Raw genomic sequence first — 24,600 nt, 5'->3', positions numbered from 1 at the left:
CGGGGAGTACTTCAATACTTGGTTCATTGGAAGGGTTATGGACCTGAGGAGAGGTCGTGGGTTTCAGCCAGGTCTATTCATGCTGACGCCCTGATAAAAAGGTTTCATAGACTCAACCTTTCCAAACAGGTCCATTCAGTAAGGGTCCGATGGCCCCTCATAAAGGGGAGGGGGGGGGGGTAATGTAACAAACTTGCCCTCGCCCGTGGCAGCGCCACCCTCACCTGACATATCAGCGCTGCTTCCCCGGGCTGCGAGGGTAGTGGGCATAGGGAAACGCCGCTCCATTTATCCCCATGCTGTGAAGAGTGTGAATGCTGTCAGGAGATTGAGGCCCCGGGTCAGTCATATCCGGTCCCAGTCTTCCAGATCTCCTTGATCTGGTCTCCCTGAGAGGCTCTATATATATATATATATATATATATATATATATATATATATATATATAAGGCTTCAGCTGCTTATGGGAGTTGCCTGTGAATTGGTTCCAAAGCCTCACTAGCATTTATCTACCTGCTGATACCTGTAGTTCTACTGCCCTCTGCCTGTACCTTGGAATTCCCTGTGTCTCTGTGACGTGCTTCTCCTGGACTCTCTGACCTCGGCTTGGTATTGGACTTTGTCTCGGTTTTGTGATTTTGTTCCTGGCATGTTCTCCTGGTTGGACCTGGCTAGTCTGACTTTGTTAGTTCTGTCCTTTTCCCTATCCCTCACAATATCTTAGGAAGGGACTGCCGCCCAGTTGGGGGCCACTGTTTAGGGTGGTCGTCAGGTAGGTAGGGACAGCCGGGGGGTTTAGTTCCAGGGCTGCACTCACCCTCCGACATATTCTCTCCATTAACCCCCAGCACTCGCTGTTACTAACACTCACAAACAACCCCAACTTCCACCAAAGCCAGCCCCCCCCCCCCCCAATGTTCCATAGATGGCAGAGTGGGGGATTAAATCGTCTGCCACAGTCAACACAACCAGCAAACACCCATACACCTTCAGTGAACATGATGTGGTAGGCCCCCATCCCTTCCACTACCTCCAAGGCTACAGCTATATCAACAAAACCTTATTTCTTAGACAAAGACTGGTCAGACCCCTTCCTAAACCTGAACACCACCCCCCAGCTGGAAGATAAGCAGATCACCAAATCCTACCGGTGGCTGACCTCGAAATACTCCTACCAAAGTGTACAGTCGGGCATTTCATACTGGACTTTGGTGGTACCCAACGTCACAGTGGACGACATCATAAAAGCCGTCCAAACTGCAAACAAATACTTCCCTTCAGCATTTTACTGGGAGATGTCATACAAAATAGCTCAGAGCCAACATATCCCCACACAGAGGCTCGCTTATAGGCAACACCACGGACCATACCTGCCCCAAGGGTGGTGCCCCTCACCCCGACCTCCTTCACTGCCTGTGCTCCTGCCAACACATCCCCACACAGAGGCTCGCTTATAGGCAACACCACGGACCATACCTGCCCCAAGGGTGGTGCCCCTAACCCCGACCTCCTTCACTGCCTGTGCCCCTGCCAACATATCCCCACACAGAGGCTCGCTTATAGGCAACACCACGGACCATACCTGCCCCAAGGGTGGTGCCCCTCACCCCGACCTCCTTCACTGCCTGTGCTCCTGCCAACATATCCAGACATTCTGGAAGCAGATGAAAGCCTTCCTCTCCACTCATCTCCACCCTCACTTCCCACCGGGTGCCCAGGTCTCCCCCCTTCCCACCGGGTGCCCAGGTTTCCCCCCCCTTCCCACCGGGTGCCCAGGTTTCCCCCCCCTTCCCACCGGGTGCCCAGGTTTCCCCCCTTCCCACCGGGTGCCCAGGTCTCCCCCCTTCCCACCGGGTGCCCAGGTTTCCCCCCTTCCCACCGGGTGCCCAGGTTTCCCCCCTTCCCACCGGGTGCCCAGGTCTCCCCCCCCCCCTTTTCTGTTCAGGTATTGTGATACTCAATGAGTCATATAGAACGTAGTAATCTGTGTTCCTAATTTGCATGATAACATGGAATGTAAGTGTCATGTGTTTACACGGCTAATGTGTCTTTACCGATTCAAAAAACGTAAAAGAGACAGCACATCCAGTAGACATCCTTAGGGTTTATTCACACACCAATTGCGTTTTTTGGATTATTGAAGCCAGCCTGGTCCGGTGAGGGGTGCACCCACACTCCATACTTCTTTACTGTTTGTATCTTTACCGATTGCTCCCACTCTTACTCCTCTTCCTCCCCTGCTCCCACTCTTACGCCTCTTCCTCCCCGCCTCCTTTCTCTAGCTCCCTTCCTCGTTTTATTGAAATGTTAATAAAAACATATTTAAAAAAAAAAAAACAACAAACATAGAAGATAAGTGCACAAGTCAAAGCTTTGGCTGTTGGGCAATAATACAATCGTCCACCATAAGACCTTGGGTACTGGATGCATCTGTCCCTCTGCATCCTGACTGGTGCCATGATGCCTCCGTCTCTTTTCCTCGAATACTTCTCAGCATAGCTAAATCTTCTTTACTATAGAAATAATTTATACAATAGCTGATAGACTGTAGGATTGACAAGACAGGAGCTGTACTGAGGACCTTTAGAGTAGAAGAACTGAGAGTAGTAGAGAGGAGCTTGTACTGCAAGTTTGAAGAAGGAAGAAGTCTTCCTTCCCACCCGTCCTGTGAGGGTGACACAAGCCCCAGACCTCGTTACCTGAGTTAAACAGAGTGGCCAAGATTTCCTGGTTAAAGCCGCACTGCGAGATTACGTAGGCTTCTAGCAACTTTGCTCTATCCGGATCAGTTCCTCTGCTATAGGATACCGTCCTGCACCTTTAGACTTGTTTTCGGCGTGGGTTGGGGTTTCTCTGGCTTGTCCTCTCTCTTGAGTGGTTTAACAGGGCATAGTGTGTAGAAGTGCTGCTTTCAAGAAACTAGTGTCTGGGTCTCCCATGTGCGTCTGCTCTACACAGGAACCTGACTTAGACTGACTAGTTTGGGAGTAGGGACCTGGCAAAGCCAGGGCCCAGTTGGACCACAGCAGGGACCAACTTGTTCTGCATCCACTCTGTTCAATGATTAGTTTAAGACTACCTAGTGTGGATGTATACTTCCTCTCCCTATGTGACAACTTTATACAGGTGGTGTAGTGAGTGGTGGAAAAGAAAGCATAGCATAGAAAAGAAAGGAGTTCAGGGATAGGTAGAGAAGAAGAGAAGGTCCTCATTGGTGAACAGATTACAACAAACAATAACCCTTTAGTTACCTGCAGCTGTGCAAAACCTAAGTACAGTTAGATACAATAGCGACATCTTGTGGCAAAACTTAGGTACTACTTCATCACCACAGTTACTTGAAGTACAGACTTTTGCGAAGGGTGTAACCTAATGGTAACATCCGTGGTGGGACACCACAATAGTAAGGTCTCTGGCCATCATAGGTTACTCTCCAGATGTAAATGTGGTGCTCCACCAGGTGATGTTATGACAGATGGTTGTGACAGCTTAGCCGGAGGTGTTAGTGTCGTGATGCCAGTGCTAGTCCAGCACACAGGTGTGATGTTGGTTCCTGCTTTGTGTTGTGGCCAGTCTGTAGTGAACCCTAAATAGTCAGTGACCAGCCGGGCTGTGATGGGTCCCTTGGGCTCTTGTCACAGTAGTCCTGAGTGGCAAATGACCCACCTGGACTATCGGTACCGCCACCCACAGAAGGGGGGAAAATGATCCAGTGTTGTAAAAAAAATAGAACAACTTTACTGTGCTCTTTAGATGTGTTCTCTGTGTGGGTTAGGGTGTTCCTGGACTCTTCTCCCTTAAAGTGCCTAGCACTGCTTAATAGATATAGTACAAGTAGTAGTGAAATAACAGGTCACTTGCCAGATGGTACTGTGTGACGCCACTACGGTGGTGGTTGGTTGAGATATAACGCAGCCAGGTGGTAGATTGTTGTGACGCCAGTGCCAGTAGGGCACACCTGCTTTTATTTTAAGGTGTCTGTCTATACCCTTTCCTCTGTGGTCGGTGACCTGCCGGGCTGTGAGGGGGTCCCTTGGGTACTTATCACAGTGGTCCGGAGAGGAGTTGTGACCCACCCAGACTATCGGTACCCACAGAAAGGGGAGATGACCCAAGGATAGAGTAGTGGCTGTGTAGGTGCCGGAACAATAATCACTGTCCTGTTACCATAAATCAAAAGGTGCCAAAAATGACAAAAAATGACCTGGAGATTGCGCTCACCACCAAACAACGTAGTAGAAACCGACATTTACATAAAACACAATTTATTCAGTCCAACAATAACGGGTTTCAGGGCTATGGCGCCCCTTCATCAGATTCAGGACAGACATAGTATGCTCATGGCAAAGACCGTACTTCTATACAGCAAGGAATCCCAATGATTGGGCTAAAGGAGGGGCGGTCCATTGCCTCCTCCCCCCGGGGAGTTACCCCTATACACATCAGGGCACAATGTACATAGTCAAGGTGACATCTACAGAATTCACACAAAAAATACACATAGAAAACCTTCACACAAAGTCCATAAAATCCATATGTGAGGGTAAGTAAATGTGAGGGTAAGTAAATGTGAGGGTAAGTACATGTGAGGGTAAGTAAATGTGAGGGTAAGTAAATGTGCGGGTAAATAAATGTGCGGGTAAGTAAATGTGCGGGTAAGTAAATGTGCGGGTAAGTAAATGTGAGGGTAAGTAAATGTGCGGGTAAGTAAATGTGCGGGTAAGTAAATGTGCGGGTAAGTAAATGTGCGGGTAAGTAAATGTGCGGGTAAGTACATGTGAGGGTAAGTACATGTGAGGGTAAGTAAATGTGAGGGTAAGTACATGTGAGGGTAAAAGTACATGTGAGGGTAAGTACATGTGCTGTGAGGGTAAGTAAATGTGCGGGTAAGTAAATGTGCGGGTAAGTAAATGTGCGGGTAAGTAAATGTGCGGGTAAGTACATGTGAGGGTAAGTACATGTGAGGGTAAGTAAATGTGCGGGTAAGTAAATGTGAGGGTAAGTACATGTGAGGGTAAGTAAATGTGAGGGTAAGTAAATGTGAGGGTAAGTAAATGTGAGGGTAAGTAAATGTGAGGGTAAGTAAATGTGCGGGTAAGTAAATGTGCGGGTAAGTAAATGTGAGGGTAAGTAAATGTGAGGGTAAGTAAATGTCAGGGTAAGTAAATGTGCGGGTAAGTAAATGTGCGGGTAAGTAAATGTGAGGGTAAGTAAATGTGAGGGTAAGTAAATGTCAGGGTAAGTACATGTGAGGGTAAGTACATGTGAGGGTAAGTAAATGTGAGGGTAAGTAAATGTGAGGGTAAGTACATGTGAGGGTAAGTAAATGTGAGGGTAAGTAAATGTGAGGGTAAGTAAATGTGAGGGTAAGTACATGTGAGGGTAAGTAAATGTGAGGGTAAGTACATGTGAGGGTAAGTAAATGTGAGGGTAAGTAAATGTGAGGGTAAGTAAATGTCAGGGTAAGTACATGTGAGGGTAAGTACATGTGAGGGTAAGTAAATGTGAGGGTAAGTAAATGTGAGGGTAAGTACATGTGAGGGTAAGTAAATGTGAGGGTAAGTAAATGTGAGGGTAAGTAAATGTGAGGGTAAGTACATGTGAGGGTAAGTAAATGTGAGGGTAAGTACATGTGAGGGTAAGTAAATGTGAGGGTAAGTAAATGTGAGGGTAAGTAAATGTGAGGGTAAGTACATGTGAGGGTAAGTACATGTGAGGGTAAGTAAATGTGAGGGTAAGTACATGTGAGGGTAAGTAAATCAATTCATAACAGGCGACCCAGTGTATATATATATATCAATTCCTAATGACAACTCAGTCACAGTTCTACATATCAAAAACCTTCTCTATTAGTCCACTAACCGCAGAGCAGAGAAAACAGTCACATGATCAGACCACATCACATGATCAGACAACATGATCAGACCACATGATCAGACCAAGAGCGGTCACATGATCGGACCACATGATCAGACCACATCACATGATCGGACCACATGATCAGACCACATGATCAGACCACATCACATGATTGGACCAAGAGCGGTCACATGATCGGACCTCATGATCAGACCACATCACATGATCGGACCAAGAGCGGTCACATGACCGGACCACATGATCGGACCAAAGCCAGGAGTCGGAGGGTGTGATTACTAATCTATTAGGCATAAGTGTCATGTGGCAAGAATCCTATTTGACATGAGTCACTAGAAATGGTGAAAATAAACATGGAATAAAGAGATATAAAATAAAATACAAATATATTGTGTTGTTATAAGAACAAGGCTAAGAGGTATATGCAGACCCAATATATAAATAATAATAATAAAATACTGGTTGTGCTAGTGATGGTGTGATTGTGTCCTTGGATAATACAACTACTCCCCCACATCTGTAGGCGCCATTCTGCTTTAGGGTTTTCTTAGTATTGGATGTTCCAGCTGTGACCGAGCGCAACCGACTGGTCCTAGCCCTTCTAAATAACATTTGTGGACTCTTGGGGAGCACTTTCATGAATAGGGGGTCATTCAATAATATATGCCAATGCTTTTGTAGAATTTGGCGTATCACCCCATGTGATTGATGACATCCAGTATGTCCGTCACTCGCTGGTGGTTCTCTAGGTATCACACAATCTCGCTCAGACTGAGCCCTTCTATTGGCTTCATTGATGACTCATTTCAGATTTCCCTTCTCTACGAACCTTTGCTCCATGATTTTACTTGGAGTCTTATAGTCTATTTCTCGGGTGCCGTTTCTCTTAAATTGACTATACGGTATGTTGTTTTCCAGGGCTGATAATGGGCACTAGCAGTGGCGGAACTACCGGCCGTGGTGCGGGCCCCCGGAGCTCACACAACCTGTAGCACCCGGCGGCCGAGCAGGCCTCCCAGGTGCTACAGCTGTTTAAGGTCCGGGGGTGTTCCGGGATTCCCGGGCAGCACAGGTGACAGGCTCGGAGTGGCTTGGCGTCCGCCGGAGCAAGTACTTCCAGCGCAGCGACTTCCAGCACTCTAACAAGCGCTCCTGTGTACAGGCTGGGGGCGGACGCTGAGCTGACTGGTACCTGTACCTGTGCTGCCGGGGACCAGGGAGATCAGCGTCCGCCCCCAGCCTGTACACAGGAGCGCTTGTTAGAGATGCACCCTGCGCCGGAAGTACTTGCCCCGGCGGACACTGAGCCACACTGAGACCAACACCTGAATCCCAGGACGCCCCCCGGGAGAAGAGGAGAAGAGGAGAAGACAGCCGACGGGGGAGTTAGGTGAGTTGTGTTTTTTTTATTTTCTATCTGCTTTGCAAAGGGGGATAAAACAGGGTGGGGCCATCTATGGGGGATATACAGGGGGGGCATCTATGGGGGATATACAGGGGCATCTATGGGGGATATACAGGGGCCATCTATGGGGGATATACAGGGGGCATCTATGGGGGATATACAGGGGGCCATCTATGGGGGATATACAGGGGGCATCTATGGGGGATATACAGGGGGCATCTATGGGGGATATACAGGGGGCCATCTATGGGGGATATACAGGGGGCATCTATGGGGGATATACAGGGGCCATCTATGGGGGATATACAGGGGGCCGTCTATGGGGGATATACAGGGGCCATCTATGGGGGATATACAGGGGCCATCTATGGGGGATATACAGGGGCATCTATGGAGGATATACAGGGGCCATCTATGGGGGATATACAGGGGGCCATCTATGGGGGATATACAGGGGGGCCATCTATGGGGGATATACAGGGGGCCATCTATGGGGGATATACAGGGGGGCCATCTATGGGGGATATACAGGGGGCATCTATGGGGGATATACAGGGGGCATCTATGGGGGATATACAGGGGGCATCTATGGGGATATACAGGGGCCATCTATGGGGGATATACAGGGGCCATCTATGGGGATATACAGGGGCCATCTATGGGGGATATACAGGGGGCATCTATGGGGGATATACAGGGGGCCATCTATGGGGGATATACAGGGGCCATCTATGGGGGATATACAGGGGCCATCTATGGGGATATACAGGGGCATCTATGGGGCATAATACAGGGGGGCATCTATGGGGGATATACAGGGGGCATCTATGGGGGATATACAGGGGGCATCTATGGGGGATATACAGGGGGCATCTATGGGGGATATACAGGGGGCATCTATGGGGGATATACAGGGGGCATCTATGGGGGATATACAGGGGGCATCTATGGGGGATATACAGGGGGCATCTATGGGGGATATACAGGGGGCATCTATGGGGGATATACAGGGGGCATCTATGGGGGATATACAGGGGGCATCTATGAGGGATATACAGGGGGCATCTATGGGGGATATACAGGGGCCATCTATGGGGGATATACAGGGGGCATCTATGGGGATATACAGGGGCCATCTATGGGGGATAATACAGGGGCCATCTATGGGGGATATACAGGGGGCATCTATGGGGGATATACAGGGGGCATCTATGGGGGATATACAGGGAACATCTATGGGGGATATACAGGGGGCATCTATGGGGGATATACAGGGGGCATCTATGGGGGATATACAGGGGGCATCTATGAGGGATATACAGGGGGCATCTATGGGGGATATACAGGGGGCCATCTATGGGGGATATACAGGGGGGCCATCTATGGGGGATATACAGGGGGCCATCTATGGGGGATATACAGGGGGGGCATCTATGGGGGATATACAGGGGGCATCTATGGGAGATATACAGGGGGCATCTATGGGAGATATACAGGGGCATCTATGGGAGATATACAGGGGGCATCTATGGGGGATATACAGGGGGCATCTATGGGGGATATACAGGGGGCCATCTATGGGGGATATACAGGGGGGGCATCTATGGGAGATATACAGGGGCATCTATGGGGGATATACAGGGGGCATCTATGGGGGATACACAGGGGGCATCTATGGGGGATACACAGGGGGCATCTATGGGGGATACACAGGGGGCATCTATGGGGGATATACAGGGGGCATCTATGAGGGATATACAGGGGGCATCTATGAGGGATATACAGGGGGCATCTATGAGGGATATACAGGGGGCATCTATGGGGGATATACAGGGGGCATCTATGGGGGATATACAGGGGGCATCTATGGGGGATATACAGGGGGCATCTATGGGGGATATACAGGGGCCATCTATGGGGGATATACAGGGGCATCTATGGGGGATATACAGGGGGCCATCTATGGGGGATATACAGGGGGGGCATCTATGGGAGATATACGGGGGCATCTATGGGGGATATACAGGGGGCATCTATGGGGGATATACAGGGGGCATCTATGGGGGATATACAGGGGGCATCTATGGGGGATATACAGGGGGCATCTATGAGGGATATACAGGGGGCATCTATGGGGGATATACAGGGGGCATCTATGGGGGATATACAGGGGGCATCTATGGGGGATATACAGGGGGCATCTATGGGGGATATACAGGGGGCATCTATGGGGGATATACAGGGGGCCATCTATGGGGGATATACAGGGGGCATCTATGGGGGATATACAGGGGGCATCTATGGGGGATATACAGGGGGCCATCTATGGGGGATAATACAGAGGGGCCATCTATGGGGGATATACAGGGGGCCATCTATGGGGGATAATACAGAGGGGGATCTATGGGGGATATACAGGGGGGACATCTATGGGGGATATACAGGAGGCATCTATGGGGGATATACAGGGGGCATCTATGGGGGATATACAGGGGGGCCATCTATGGGGGATATACAGGGGCATCTATGGGGGATATACAGGGGGAATCTATGGGGGATATACAGGGGCATCTATGGGAGATATACAGGGGCATCTATGGGAGATATACAGGGGGCATCTATGGGGGATGTACAGGGGGCCATCTATGGGGGATGTACAGGGGGCCATCTATGGGGGATGTACAGGGGGCCATCTATGGGGGATGTGCAGGGGGCCATCTATGGGGGATGTACAGGGGGCCATCTATGAGGGATATACAGGGGGCATCTATGGGGGATATACAGGGGGCCATCTATGGGGGATATACAGGGGGGGCATCTATGGGGGATATACAGGGGGCATCTATGGGGGATATACAGGGGGCATCTATGGGAGATATACAGGGGGAATCTATGGGGGATATACAGGGGGCATCTATGGGGGATGTAGAGGGGGCCATCTATGGGGGATGTACAGGGGGCCATCTATGGGGGATGTACAGGGGGCCATCTATGGGGGATGTACAGGGGGGCATCTATGGGGGATGTACAGGGGGGCATCTATGGGGGATGTACAGGGGGGCATCTATCGGGGATGTACAGGGGGGCATCTATGGGGGATGTACAGGGGGGCATCTATGGGGGATGTACAGGGGGCCATCTATGGGGGATATACAGGGGGGCCATCTATGGGGGATATACAGGGGGGCCATCTATGGGGGATATACAGGGGGCCATCTATGGGGGATAATACAGGGGGGCATCTATGGGGGATATACAGGGGGGCATCTATGGGGGATATACAGGGGGCCATCTATGGGGGATAATACAGGGGGCCATCTATGGGGGATAATACAGGGGGTCAATCTATGGGGGATTATACAGGGGGGGGCATCTATGGGGGGACGGGACACCATAAGGGGGCATTTATAAGGGGACCAAATGAGAGGGCATCTATAGGGGGACAACATGGGGGACCATCTATAAGGGGGATGGACAACACAGGGGGTTAATTTATAAGGGGCCAACAAGGGTGGCATCAGTAAGGGGGAATACACAGAGGGGCATATACTATAAGGGGATCACATAGTGTCAGGGCTACCCACTAAACAAGGGTGTAAAGGGGCCAATACAGATGTGCAGTGTGTATAGAGATGAGGATGGTGTCGGAGCGAGGAGACTAATATGTCTGTCCGGCAGATTCTGTGGATTCGTGGCTCAGAGAAGTTCTAATGGCCCAGGACAGATGGAGAAGAAGATGAAAAGGAAACAACTCCGATCAGAGAAGACGTCCCCCTGTGAGTCACTTAATATAACTGCACTATAATTTATATGGTGTACAGAGCCTGTGTAGAGCTGGGTGCATTAATGGCATAGTGGTTGATTGAGGGGGGTTGACAATAGAGAGGAGTTTGTGCTGAGAGTCCCAACCCAGTGTAGAAGTGTGCTCTGCCGGAACTTTAGAAGAAGAAGTAGAATACTGAAGAATACTTGAAAATAGAAGACTACTTGTGCCCGTGTTTTGATCTCTGTTGTCGTGATACCACCCGTTGCCCTACAGTGTCGGGTGACCTGTCCTATTAGGGTGACACAAACCCCAGACCTTGTTACCTGAGTTGAGCAAGGTGGCCAAGTTTACCTGGTTACACCTGCGCTGCAATTTAGAGTACGTAGGCTTCTAGCAACTTTGCTCTATCCGGATGAGTTCCTCTTGTTTCAGGATACTGTCCTGCCATTTTAGAAGCGTTCACGGCGTGGGTTGGGGTGTTCTCTCTCAATTAGTTTAGCACTGCATAGTTGAAACAAAGATAGCATCTAAAAGAAAAGTCTCTCCCTCTCCCATGTGCGTCCGCCCACTACCACACTCCTGACTAGACTACACTGGACACTGACTGGAGGGGGGACCTGGCAAAGGCAGGGCCCAGCTGGACCACAGCAGGGACCGTCTTGTCTTGCGTCCTCTCTCCACCAAGACTTGGGTAAGACTCCCTAAGTGTGGGCATGCACTTCCTCTCCCCATGTGACAACTTCCTACAGGAGGTGTAATGTCCCCTGTGAGTGGTAGGGAAGAAAGTGTAAAGAGAAGGAGAATAGAGATAGGTAGGTAGAAGAAAAGAGCAGCTCTCACTGGTGTGCAGAACCATGTGGTACAGAAATAACAGTAACCCATTATTAACTACAGCTGTGCAATACATATTCAATACTGACATCTAGTGGTGGACAATAAAATAACCTCTAGACACTCCAGCACCACTTGAGCTGACTAAAGAACTTTTTGGACAGGTGTATGAGACACAAAAAGAAAAGAAGAACCACAGTGGTGGGACACCACACTCCCACACAGAGCCAACCAACTCCATCTACAGAGGTGAGTGTGTGTGGAGAGCAGGGATAGGTAGAAGTAGACAGCACCTCCTATAGGTCAGCACTGAACACATGGTACACCAGTAACCCAATTCCTTCCTCAGCTGTGCAATACATAGAAATACAAAAGACTGACATCTAGTGGTGAAACTGTAAACCACTTCATCACCACTGGTGCCTAAGGCACTGAACAGTGGTACACCACCCATGGGAGAACAAAGATGGAGAGTAAAGCTCTCTCTATAGCGATACTTCTAATGTGAGACGGATCCTCTTGAGCTAGAAGGTCGGAACCTTAGAAATGCGTTGAGGAAGTTTGCCTTCAATTTTGTCGGCTGCCATTTTGTAGTAGGCTTGACATGGTGAGGTGGAGCGGGTAGTAACTGTCTCCACCCCCTCTTCTCGCACAGGATACATGGAGCAGCAGTTGAGACAGTAGAAGGAGCAAATCACAGCCAAATTGTAGGTCACCTGAGATGGGACCTGAGTTACAGCTCCGGCCGCAGACAGTCATCCGAGGAGGAGGAATTATACTTGGGCTCTGTCTCCAGCGTCAGATTGAGCGTTGCACCGAAGCCACTTACTTCAGACCATGGGGAAGGTGGTGTGGGGTTCACCCGGGGCAGGGCCCTGATTGCTGGAGGACCTAGAGGAGCTAGCACCGGGCGTGCAGCTGCAGGGTTCGGGGCAGGTAAAGGCACTGCCAGTGGGACAGCACCTGGACAATATCTTACACGGCTTTGGCTGTAGCCGCCACCACATGTTGCTCCTCCGTCGCCATCTTACATGCATGTAAAGATTAAAGGGGTTATCCAGCTCTACAAAAACACGGCCACTTTTCCCCCTACTGTTGTCTCCAGTTCAGGTGCAGTTTGCAATTAAGCTCCATTTACTTCAATGGAACAGAGTTCCATGGTTCCAAAACCCCACCCAAACTGGAGACAACAGTAGGGGGAAAGTGTCCATGTTTTTGTAGCGCTGGATAACCCCTTTAAGTCACGTCCGGTAGGTGGAGACAAGGAGTAGTAATGAAAGTCTATTGAAGCAGGCTCCAACAAGATGGCAGCTCCCGGTGACATCAGTAGAAGATTGCAGCAGCTTCGGAGCTACCTCCCAAACACAGAGCACACTTGTGGTTTTGCCTGCTGCTGGCGGGGATGAGGTACTTTCTTTTTCTTCTTTTTGTAGGGAGGCGGTACTTTGCACTTTTCCCACGCTTGTGCAGGCGACTCTTTTAACCCCTTGAGTGGGTGGCTTGTGGCACAGCAGTAATTGAGCAGGCTAGGCTGACACACTGTAACGCCGCCCCAGCAGAACGGATGGGGCTGCAATTAGGTCAGGCTTTCTGTAAAACTGTAAGCTCTGCAGAACCGCACCTGGAAATCTGCACAATCTGAACACGTCACTTGCATTTTGTACTTCCACAACATTTTACACATAAAGGAGATAAAGGGCAGGGCCCTGCAATCAGTAAAATGTATTTACCGCAAAACGCACCAAAAAAAACACAAAACACAAAAATCTTGCAGCTGTAGATGCACTTTTAAAAGGTTTCACTTTTGGAAACGAGAGTTCTGACGCCTGTTCGTGACGCCACGCAAAGCAGTGCTGTAACTCGGGATTGGTGGGTGTTGTTAGCAGTGGGCAAGGTGTCATAGTGGTCAGGATGCCCACTCCCAGCTATACGAGCACTCAGTTTTGTAAAGGTAGCACTGGGTGTGTGTGGGTGCGGAGCAACAAATGAGCACAGAGTCAAGAACTTAAGCAGGTTAACACTTTACTTAGAATCTTTAGTGCAATACAGAAGGTAAAAAGTGGGCAAAGAACGACGTCCTTTCTCCAGACGGACAACAGAGACGCGCTTGTAGTGTAGGTAGAAGGTAGTAGGTGTTACTTAGGTGTAGTAAGGTTCACGGACTGTCTTGGGGCCTTGCCTAGTAGTACAGAACTCTGCCGGGATAACATGTAGTGTCTGACTTGTGGTGAAGAATCTCATACTCACGGTTAAGACTGAGAAGACAGAAGAAGAAGAAGAAGAAGAAGATGGCCTTATGCCAGAAGAGGCCTTGGAGTGTCAGGTCTGCTCATACGAGTCCCAGGGTTGAACAACTGGGTATAGTTAACCCCTCAAGGTTCCCCAAGTAGTCGCGCAGGTTTCAATGGAGTTCATCAGCTTAAGCACTTTGCTCCACTGCAGACTAATCCCAGTTCTCCATTGTAATGACTAACTGTAGAATGGGTTATGCCTGGCCTTATCCCTGGCCTTATGCCTGGCCTTATGCCTGGCCTTATCCCTGGCCTTATCCCTGGCCTTATCCCTGGCCTTATCCCTGGCCTTATCCCTGGCCTTATCCCTGGCCTCATCCCTGGCGTTATGCCTGGCCTCATCCCTGGCCTTATCCCTGGCCTTATCCCTGGCCTTATCCCTGGCCTCATCCCTGGCGTTATGCCTGGCCTCATCCCTGGCCTCATCCCTGGCCTCATCCCTGGCCTCATCCCTGGCCTCATCCCTGGCCTCATCCCTGGCCTCATCCCTGGCCTCATCCCTGGCCTCATCCCTGGCCTCATCCCTGGCCTCATCCCTGGCCTCATCCCTGGCCTCATCCCTGGCCTCATCCCTGGCCTCATCCCTGGCCTCATCCCTGGCCTCATCCCTGGCCTCATCCCTGGCCTCATCCCTGGCCTCATCCCTGGCCTCATCCCTGGCCTCATCCCTGGCCTCATCCCTGGCCTCATCCCTGGCCTCATCCCTGGCCTCATCCCTGGCCTCATCCCTGGCCTCATCCCTGGCCTCATCCCTGGCCTCATCCCTGGCCTCATCCCTGGCCTCATCCCTGGCCTCATCCCTGGCCTCATCCCTGGCCTCATCCCTGGCCTCATCCCTGGCCTCATCCCTGGCCTCATCCCTGGCCTCATCCCTGGCCTCATCCCTGGCCTCATGCCTGGCCTCATGCCTGGCCTCATGCCTGGCCTCATGCCTGGCCTCATGCCTGGCCTCATGCCTGGCCTCATGCCTGGCCTTATGCCTGGCCTTATGCCTGGCCTTATCCCTGGCCTTATCCCTGGCCTTATCCCTGGCCTCATCCCTGGCGTTATGCCTGGCGTTTCACACCTCTGGGTTTAGCACTGCATGCTTGTTATTGGTAGTCTCTCATAGGAATCTGTGGTCCCTGACAAGGTCCTGACCCTCAGGCCAGGCCATAAGCTTAAACAGGTTCTCTTGCTTTGTCTCTTTCGCCACCACAAACTAAAGAGGACCCTCCCACCAGGAAGTAACTATCCTATATAGCGGTGACTGGGACTAACCTCCCATTGGTGTGGAAAGTGCTAGAAAGGAAGGCGTGTAGAAGTGATAGGTGAGGAAGTGTGAGGCACCCAGGCCAGTGATTGGACAACAAACAAACTGTTAGGAACAGAATAAACCCTTCAGACCTTCAGTTGTGCAGTGAGAATAGGGGAGAGGGAGACACCAAGTGGTAATAGTGCAAAATGGCACCCCTCATCCCAGAGTGTGACACCTGACAGTTACCTTTAGACAGGTGATAGACAAGACGTAGTGAAACACCTGTACTGGGCCACTACTATAGGCTGTATAGTGTTACATCCATCTTCTCCAGCCACCGGGAGTCAAAGGCTGAGCTCATCAGATAACTCATCACTGTGTAGGACTCTGTTCTCATGTTCAGGTTTGTGATGCCCGTTTTACAGGGAAAAACGAGAGTAGATTTAGACAGATGAGACTTCAGTCTTCTCTCCCTCTATAATCTGCTCCAAGACCCAAAAGTCACACAGATCACCTGAAGGTGCCATGCTCTCTGTACCATGTGTCTCCGATGACATCACATGAGGAGAAGGTCAGCAGTGCCCGCCGCCTCCCCCACTTCTAACCCCTCTTCTCATTGCCCCCAGGTCCTGCGCTACTGCTGCTGTTCTCCCCGCACAGTAGAGGTTCTGCTGAATACGTACAGTAAACTGCGAGGAACTGAGGACTGGACAGAGGTCGTCCCTGAGGAAGAGCAGCAGGCGAGTCATGTGGATGATGGGTTCCACCATATCCAGGGCAAATGTACAGTAACAATAAAAGGGGGCTCCACCATATCCAGGGCAAATACACAGTAACTATAAAAGGGGGCTCCACCATACCCAGGTCAAATACACAGTAACTATAAAAGGGGGCTCCACCATATCCAGGGCAAATGCATAGTGACTATAAAAGGGGGCTCCACCATATCCAGGGCAAATACATAGTAACTATAAAAGGGGGCTCCACCATATCCAGGGCAAATACACAGTAACTATAAAAGGGGGCTCCACCATATCCAGGGCAAATACACAGTAACTATAAAAGGGGGCTCCACCATATCCAGGGCAAATGTACAGTGACTATAATAGGAGGCTCCACCATATCCAGGGCAAATACACAGTAACTATAAAAGGGGGCTCCACCATATCCAGGGCAAATGTACAGTGACTATAATAGGAGGCTCCACCATATCCAGGGCAAATGTACAGTGACTATAATAGGAGGCTCCACCACATCCAGGGCAAATACATAGTAACAATAATAGGAGGCTCCACCACATCCAGGGTAAATGCACAGTAACTATAATAGGGGGCTCCACCACATCCAGGGCAAATGTACAGTAACAATAATAGGAGGCTCCACCACATCCAGGGCAAATGTACAGTGACAATAAAAGGGGGCTCCACCACATCCAGGGCAAATGCACAGTAACTATAATAGGAGGCTCCACCATATCCAGGGCAAATACATAGTAACAATAAAAGGGGGCTCCACCATATCCAGGTCAAATACACAGTAACTATAAAAGGGGGCTCCACCATATCCAGGGCAAATGCACAGTAACTATAATAGGAGGCTCCACCATATCCAGGGCAAATACATAGTAACAATAAAAGGGGGCTCCACCACATCCAGGGCAAATGTACAGTAACTATAATAGGAGGCTCCACCATATCCAGGGCAAATGCATAGTGACTATAAAAGGGGGCTCCACCATATCCAGGGCAAATGCACAGTAACTATAAAAGGGGGCTCCACCATATCCAGGGCAAATGCACAGTGACTATAAAAGGGGGCTCCACCATATGCAGGGCAAATGCACAGTAACTATAAAAGGGGGCTTCACCACATCCAGGGCAAATACACAGTAACTATAAAAGGGGGCTCAACCATATGCAGGGCAAATACACAGTAACTATAAAAGGGGGCTCAACCATATGCAGGGCAAATACACAGTAACTATAAAAGGGGGCTCCACCATATCCAGGGTAAATGCACAGTGACTATAAAAGGGGGCTTCACCATATCCAGGGCAAATGCACAGCAACTATAAGAGGGGGGCTCCACCATATCCAGAGGAAATATACAGTAACTATTAGAGGGGCCCTAAATATATAAAATATAAAAGAGAAACAGTCACCGGCACTACTGAATCTGGTATAAAATATTCTTTGAAATAACGTTTTAACAAGGGTAGGAGCTCCTTGTTGAAACACAATATATGGGGTTCTTACTTTTACTGTAACTGTAGTTTATCATAGTAGACATCGAAAAGAAAAAAGAAGTGTAGAGGGCGCTCACCATTTAAAACTTCTTAAAAACGCCATAGCAGGATGAGCGTGGAAGGCGATGCCAGATCCTTCTAATTAGCAGTCACGCTGGTGCACTGATTAAGACGATCTGGCATCGCCTTCCACGCTCATCCTGCTATGGCGTTTTTAAGAAGTTTTAAATGGTGAGCGCCCTCTACACTTCTTTTTTCTTTTCGATGTCTACTATAAGAGGGGGCCTCCACCATATCCAGGGAATATCTACAGTAACTATAAGAGGGGGCCTCCACCATATCCAGGGAATATCTACAGTAACCATAAGAGGGGGCCTCTACCATATTCAGAGGAAATATACAGTAACTATAAGAGGGGGCCTCTACCATATCCAGGGAATATCTACAGTAACTATAAGAGGGGGCCTCTACCATATTCAGAGGAAATATACAGTAACTATAAGAGGGGGCCTCTACCATATACAGAGGAAATATACAGTAACTATAAGAGGGGGCCTCCCAACATATTCAGGGGAAATATACAGTAACTATAAGAGGGGGCCTCTACCATATCCAGGGAATATCTACAGTAACTATAAGAGGGGGCCTCCACCATATTCAGGGGAAATATACAGTAACTATAAGAGGGGGCCTCCACCATATCCAGGGAATATCTACAGTAACTATAAGAGGGGGCCTCTACCATATCCAGAGGAAATATACAGTAACTATAAGAGGGGGCCTCCACCATATCCAGGGTATATCTACAGTAACTATAAGAGGGGGCCTCCACCATATCCAGGGAATATCTACAGTAACTATAAGAGGGGGCCTCTACCATATCCAGGGAATATCTACAGTAACTATAAGAGGGGGCCTCTACCATATCCAGGGAATATCTACAGTAACTATAAGAGGGGGCCTCCACCATATCCAGGGAATATCTACAGTAACTATAAGAGGGGGCCTCTACCATATCCAGGGAATATCTACAGTAACTATAAGAGGGGGCCTCCCACCATATTCAGGGGAAATATACAGTAACTATAAGAGGGGGCCTCCACCATATTCAGGGGAAATATACAGTAACTATAAGAGGGGACCTCCACCATATTCAGGGGAAATGTGTAGTAACTATAAGAGGGGGCCTCCACCATATCCAGGGAATATCTACAGTAACTATAAGAGGGGGCCTCCACCATATCCAGGGAATATCTACAGTAACTATAAGAGGGGGGCCTCCCACCATATTCAGGGGAAATATACAGTAACTATAAGAGGGGACCTCCACCATATTCAGGGGAAATGTGTAGTAACTATAAGAGGGGGCCTCCACCATATCCAGGGAATATCTACAGTAACTATAAGAGGGGGCCTCCACCATATCCAGGGAATATCTACAGTAACTATAAGAGGGGGCCTCCACCATATCCAGGGAATATCTACAGTAACTATAAGAGGGGACCTCTACCATATTCAGGGGAAATATACAGTAACTGTAAGAGGGGGCCTCCACCATATCCAGGGGAAATGTACAGTAACTATAAGAGGGGGCCTCCACCATATTCGGAGGAAATGTACAGTAACTATAAGAGGGGGCCTCCACCATATTCAGAGGAAATATACAGTAACTATAAGAGGGGGCCTCCACCATATTCAGAGGAAATATACAGTAACTATAAGAGGGGGCCTCCACCATATCCAGGGAATATCTACAGTAACTATAAGAGGGGACCTCTACCATATCCAGAGGAAATATACCGTAACTATAAGAGGGGGCCTCCACCATATTCAGAGGAAATATACAGTAACTATAAGAGGGGGCCTCCACCATATTCAGAGGAAATATACAGTAACTATAAGAGGGGGCCTCCACCATATTCAGAGGAAATATACAGTAACTATAAGAGGGGGCCTCCACCATATCCAGGGAATATCTACAGTAACTATAAGAGGGGACCTCTACCATATCCAGAGGAAATATACAGTAACTATAAGAGGGGGCCTCCACCATATTCAGGGGAAATGTACAGTAACTATAAGAGGGGGCCTCCACCATATTCAGAGGAAATATACAGTAACTATAAGAGGGGGCCTCCACCATATTCAGAGGAAATATACAGTAACTATAAGAGGGGGCCTCCACCATATTCAGAGGAAATATACAGTAACTATAAGAGGGGACCTCTACCATATCCAGAGTAAAAATACCGTAACTATAAGAGGGGGCCTCCACCATATTCAGAGGAAATATACAGTAACTATAAGAGGGGGCCTCCACCATATTCAGAGGAAATATACAGTAACTATAAGAGGGGACCTCTACCATATCCAGAGTAAAAATACCGTAACTATAAGAGGGGGCCTCCACCATATTCAGGGAATATCTACAGTAACTATAAGAGGGGGCCTCCACCATATTCAGGGAATATCTACAGTAACTATAAGAGGGGGCCTCCACCATATCCAGGGAATATCTACAGTAACTATAAGAGGGGGCCTCCACCATATCCAGGGAATATCTACAGTAACTATAAGAGGGGGCCTCTACCATATCCAGGGAATATCTACAGTAACTATAAGAGGGGGCCTCCACCATATCCAGGGAATATCTACAGTAACTATAAGAGGGGGCCTCTACCATATCCAGGGGAAATGTACAGTAACTATAAGAGGGGGCCTCCACCATATCCAGGGGAAATATATAGTAAAGGGGGCTCCAGGCAGACAGGCCCTCTCTCACGCTGAACAACTAAGGTGTGTGGAGAATTTGATGTAGTGTTGGGGTTTGGGGGTCACTGTGGGGGTTATATTTACACTCTGACCCTCATATCTTATCTCTCCAGAGAAGCCCTCTGTTCTTTCAGTCGGTGTTCTCCCTGTCGCGCAGTCCTCGATCTCTCCAGCACCTGTGCCGATGTGCTCTGCGCTCACACCTTGAAGGAAGACTCCCGGATGCTCTGCCCAAGTTACAGCTCCCTCCCCCACTCCTGCACTTTTTACAACTTGGTTTTGAAGGAGTCTTGTACTGACTGTCCTCCCCCACCTGTTATACTGTATATACTATGCAGTGTATATTATGTATAGTGTATGATTTGTGACTGACAACCAATAAAATACAATATGGACAATGACTGTCTATGCCTCACCTCTTGTCATCATCACCTACATCTCCTCCATAACATCTACATCTCCTCCATAACATCTACAGCTCCTCCATAACATCTACAGCTCCTCCATAACATCTACATCTACATCTCCTCCATAACATCTACATCTCCTCCATAACATCTACATCTACAGCTCCTCCATAACATCTACATCTCCATCTCCTCCATAACATCTACATCTCCTCCATAACATCTACATCTCCTCCATAACATCTACATCTACATCTCCTCCATACCATCTACAGCTCCTCCATAACATCTACATCTACAGCTCCTCCATAACATCTACATCTCCATCTCCTCCATAACATCTACATCTCCTCCATAACATCTACATCTCCTCCATAACATCTACATCTCCTCCATAACATCTACATCTCCTCCATAACATCTACATCTCCTCCCTAACATCTACATCTCCTCCATAACATCTACATCTCCTCCATAACATCTACATCTCCTCCATAACATCTACATCTCCTCCATAACATCTACATCTACATCTCCTCCATAACATCTACATCTCCTCCATAACATCTCCAGCTCCTCCATAACATCTCCAGCTCCTCCATAACATCTACACCTACAGCTCCTCCATAACATCTACATCTACATCTCCTCCATAACATCTACATCTCCATCTCCTCCATAACATCTACATCTCCTCCATAACATCTACAGCTCCTCCATAACATCTACATCTACATCTCCTCCATAACATCTACATCTCCTCCATAACATCTACATCTAGAGCTCCTCCATAACATCTACATCTCCTCCATAACATCTACATCTCCTCCATAACATCTACATCTCCTCCATAACATCTACATCTACAGCTCCTCCATAACATCTACATCTCCTTCATAACATCTACAGCTCCTCCATAACATCTACATCTACTCCATAACATCTACATCTCCTCCATAACATCTACATCTCCTCCATAACATCTACATCTACATCTCCTCCATAACATCTACATCTACATCTCCTCCATAACATCTACATCTCCTCCATAACATCTACATCTACATCTCCTCCATAACATCTACATCTCCATCTCCTCCATAACATCTACATCTCCATCTCCTCCATAACATCTACATCTCCTCCATAACATCTACATCTACATCTCCTCCATAACATCTACATCTCCTCCATAACATCTACATCTCCTCCATAACATCTACATCTACATCTCCTCCATAACATCTACAGCTCCTCCATAACATCTACATCTCCTCCATAACATCTACATCTACATCTCCTCCATAACATCTACATCTACATCTCCTCCATAACATCTACATCTCCTCCATAACATCTACAGCTCCTCCATAACATCTACAGCTCCTCCATAACATCTACATCTCCTCCATAACATCTACAGCTCCTCCATAACATCTACATCTCCTCCATAACATCTACAGCTCCTCCATTACATCTACATCTACAGCTCCTCCATAACATCTACAGCTCCTCCATAACATCTACAGCTCCTCCATAACATCTACAGCTCCTCCATAACATCTACAGCTCCTCCATAACATCTACAGCTCCTCCATAACATCTACAGCTCCTCCATAACATCTACATCTACATCTCCTCCATAACATCTACATCTCCTCCATAACATCTACATCTCCTCCATAACATCTACATCTCCTCCATAACATCGACATCTACATCTCCTCCATAACATCTACATCTCCTCCATAACATCTACATCTCCTCCATAACATCTACATCTACATCTCCTCCATAACATCTACATATCCTCCATAACATCTACATCTACATCTCCTCCATAACATCTGCATCTACATCTCCTCCATAACATCTGCATCTCCTCCATAACATCTACATCTACATCTCCTCCATAACATCTACACCTCCTCCATAACATCTACATCTCCTCCATAACATCTACATCTCCTCCCTAACATCTACATCTCCTCCATAACATCTACATCTACATCTCCTCCATAACATCTACATCTCCTCCATAACATCTACATCTACATCTCCTCCATAACATCTACATCTACATCTCCTCCATAACATCTCCATCTACATCTCCTCCATAACATCTCCATCTCCTTCATAACATCTACATCTACATCTCCTCCATAACATCTACATCTCCTCCATAACACCTACATCTCCTCCATAACATCTACATCTCCTCCATAACATCTACATCTACATCTCCTCCATAACATCTACATCTACATCTCCTCCATAACATCTACACCTACATCTCCTCCATAACATCTACACCTACATCTCCTCCATAACATCTACACCTACATCTCCTCCATAACATCTACATCTACATCTCCTCCATAACATCTACATCTACATCTCCTCCATATCATGTACATCTCCTCCATAACATCTACACCTACATCTCCTCCATAACATCTACATCTACATCTCCTCCATAACATCTACATCTCCTCCATAACATCTACATCTCCTCCATAACATCTACATCTACATCTCCTCCATAACATCTACATCTCCTCCATAACATCTACATCTCCTCCATAACATCTACATCTCCTCCATAACATCTACACCTACATCTCCTCCATAACATCTACAGCTCCTCCATAACATCTACACCTACATCTCCTCCATAACATCTACAGCTCCTCCATAACATCTACATCTCCTCCATAACATCTACATCTCCTCCATAACATCTACATCTCCTCCATAACATCTACATCTCCTCCCTATGTGCCGCTGTGGTGCATTCTGTAACCCTTGGAGATGGTACGTGATATGGGGAGACGTCCGGCTGTAGATGGGTTAATAATGTACAAAGGAACAATCAAATAGAATAGGTGCAGCTCACCGAGACCTCCCAATATCCGAGGTGAAACAGACACAATAACTGATGTGTCCAACAATAGACAAAGACCAATAAATCTAATAACCTGTCCCCAAGGTCAGAGAAAAATAATCATTTAACTATTTCATAGTATAACAGTATAGTAACAACAGTATAACAGTATAGTAACAGTATAATAGTATAACAGTATAGTAACAACAGTATAATAGTATAACAGTATAATAACAGTATAACAGTATAGTAACAACAGTATAATAGTATAACAGTATAATAACAGTATAACAGTATAGTAACAACAGTATAATAGTATAACAGTATAATAACAGTATAACAGTATAGTAACAACAGTATAACAGTATAGTAACAGTATAAGGCCAGGTTCAGACTATGTAACTGTGCGGCTGTATTTGCGGCTGTAATTGTGCGGCGGTATTTTTGGTGGTTCATGCGTACGCTGGAAAGTATAGGATATACGGCTGCACAGTGCACACTATGTATGAATCTACGGCCAGATCGTAAACGGACCCGTAAAAAATGAACAAGACCATTGTTTGCGGCTGGTAATGCGGCCGTGGATTGACAGGCGGTTCGTACGGAGTACTTCAAAAATAGCCGGCAATGATGCCGAATGCCGATGCCTCTAATAGTTAATATATTAAATTAATAAAACACATTCTCTTTGTAATAAAGTCCCTTTCGTTGGTCAATAATTTAATTCTAACAAATCCATCATTTTGCAATTAAATATACTGTTAAAATAAATAGATATATAAATAAATGTATATTTATATAATTATTTTCTGACAGTATATTTAATTGCACAATGATGGATTCGTTAGAATTAAATTATTGAACAACGAAACTGAATTTATTTCA

General features: G+C 47.6%; 1 protein-coding gene across 2 annotated transcripts in view; it reads left to right on the top strand.

The window, feature by feature from the left end:
• ASB10 (ankyrin repeat and SOCS box containing 10) overlaps nt 1-20,822 on the top strand; it is a 74,271-nt gene extending 53,449 nt beyond the window's left edge. For both annotated transcript variants that reach the window (XM_069960667.1, XM_069960668.1), the window contains exons 4-5: nt 16,034-16,147; nt 20,538-20,822. In XM_069960667.1, the coding sequence (XP_069816768.1) occupies nt 16,034-16,147; nt 20,538-20,723 (300 nt within the window). In that variant the 3' untranslated portion in view covers nt 20,724-20,822. The remainder of the gene's footprint in view (nt 1-16,033; nt 16,148-20,537) is intronic.
• The last annotated feature ends 3,778 nt before the right edge of the window (nt 20,823-24,600 follow it).

This window comes from Dendropsophus ebraccatus, chromosome 2 (genome assembly GCF_027789765.1).
Source record: "Dendropsophus ebraccatus isolate aDenEbr1 chromosome 2, aDenEbr1.pat, whole genome shotgun sequence".
NCBI classification, from domain to species: domain Eukaryota; kingdom Metazoa; phylum Chordata; class Amphibia; order Anura; family Hylidae; genus Dendropsophus; species Dendropsophus ebraccatus.
The sequence above is the reverse complement of the archived record's forward strand: the minus strand, read 5'-3'. Positions and strand labels throughout refer to the sequence as shown.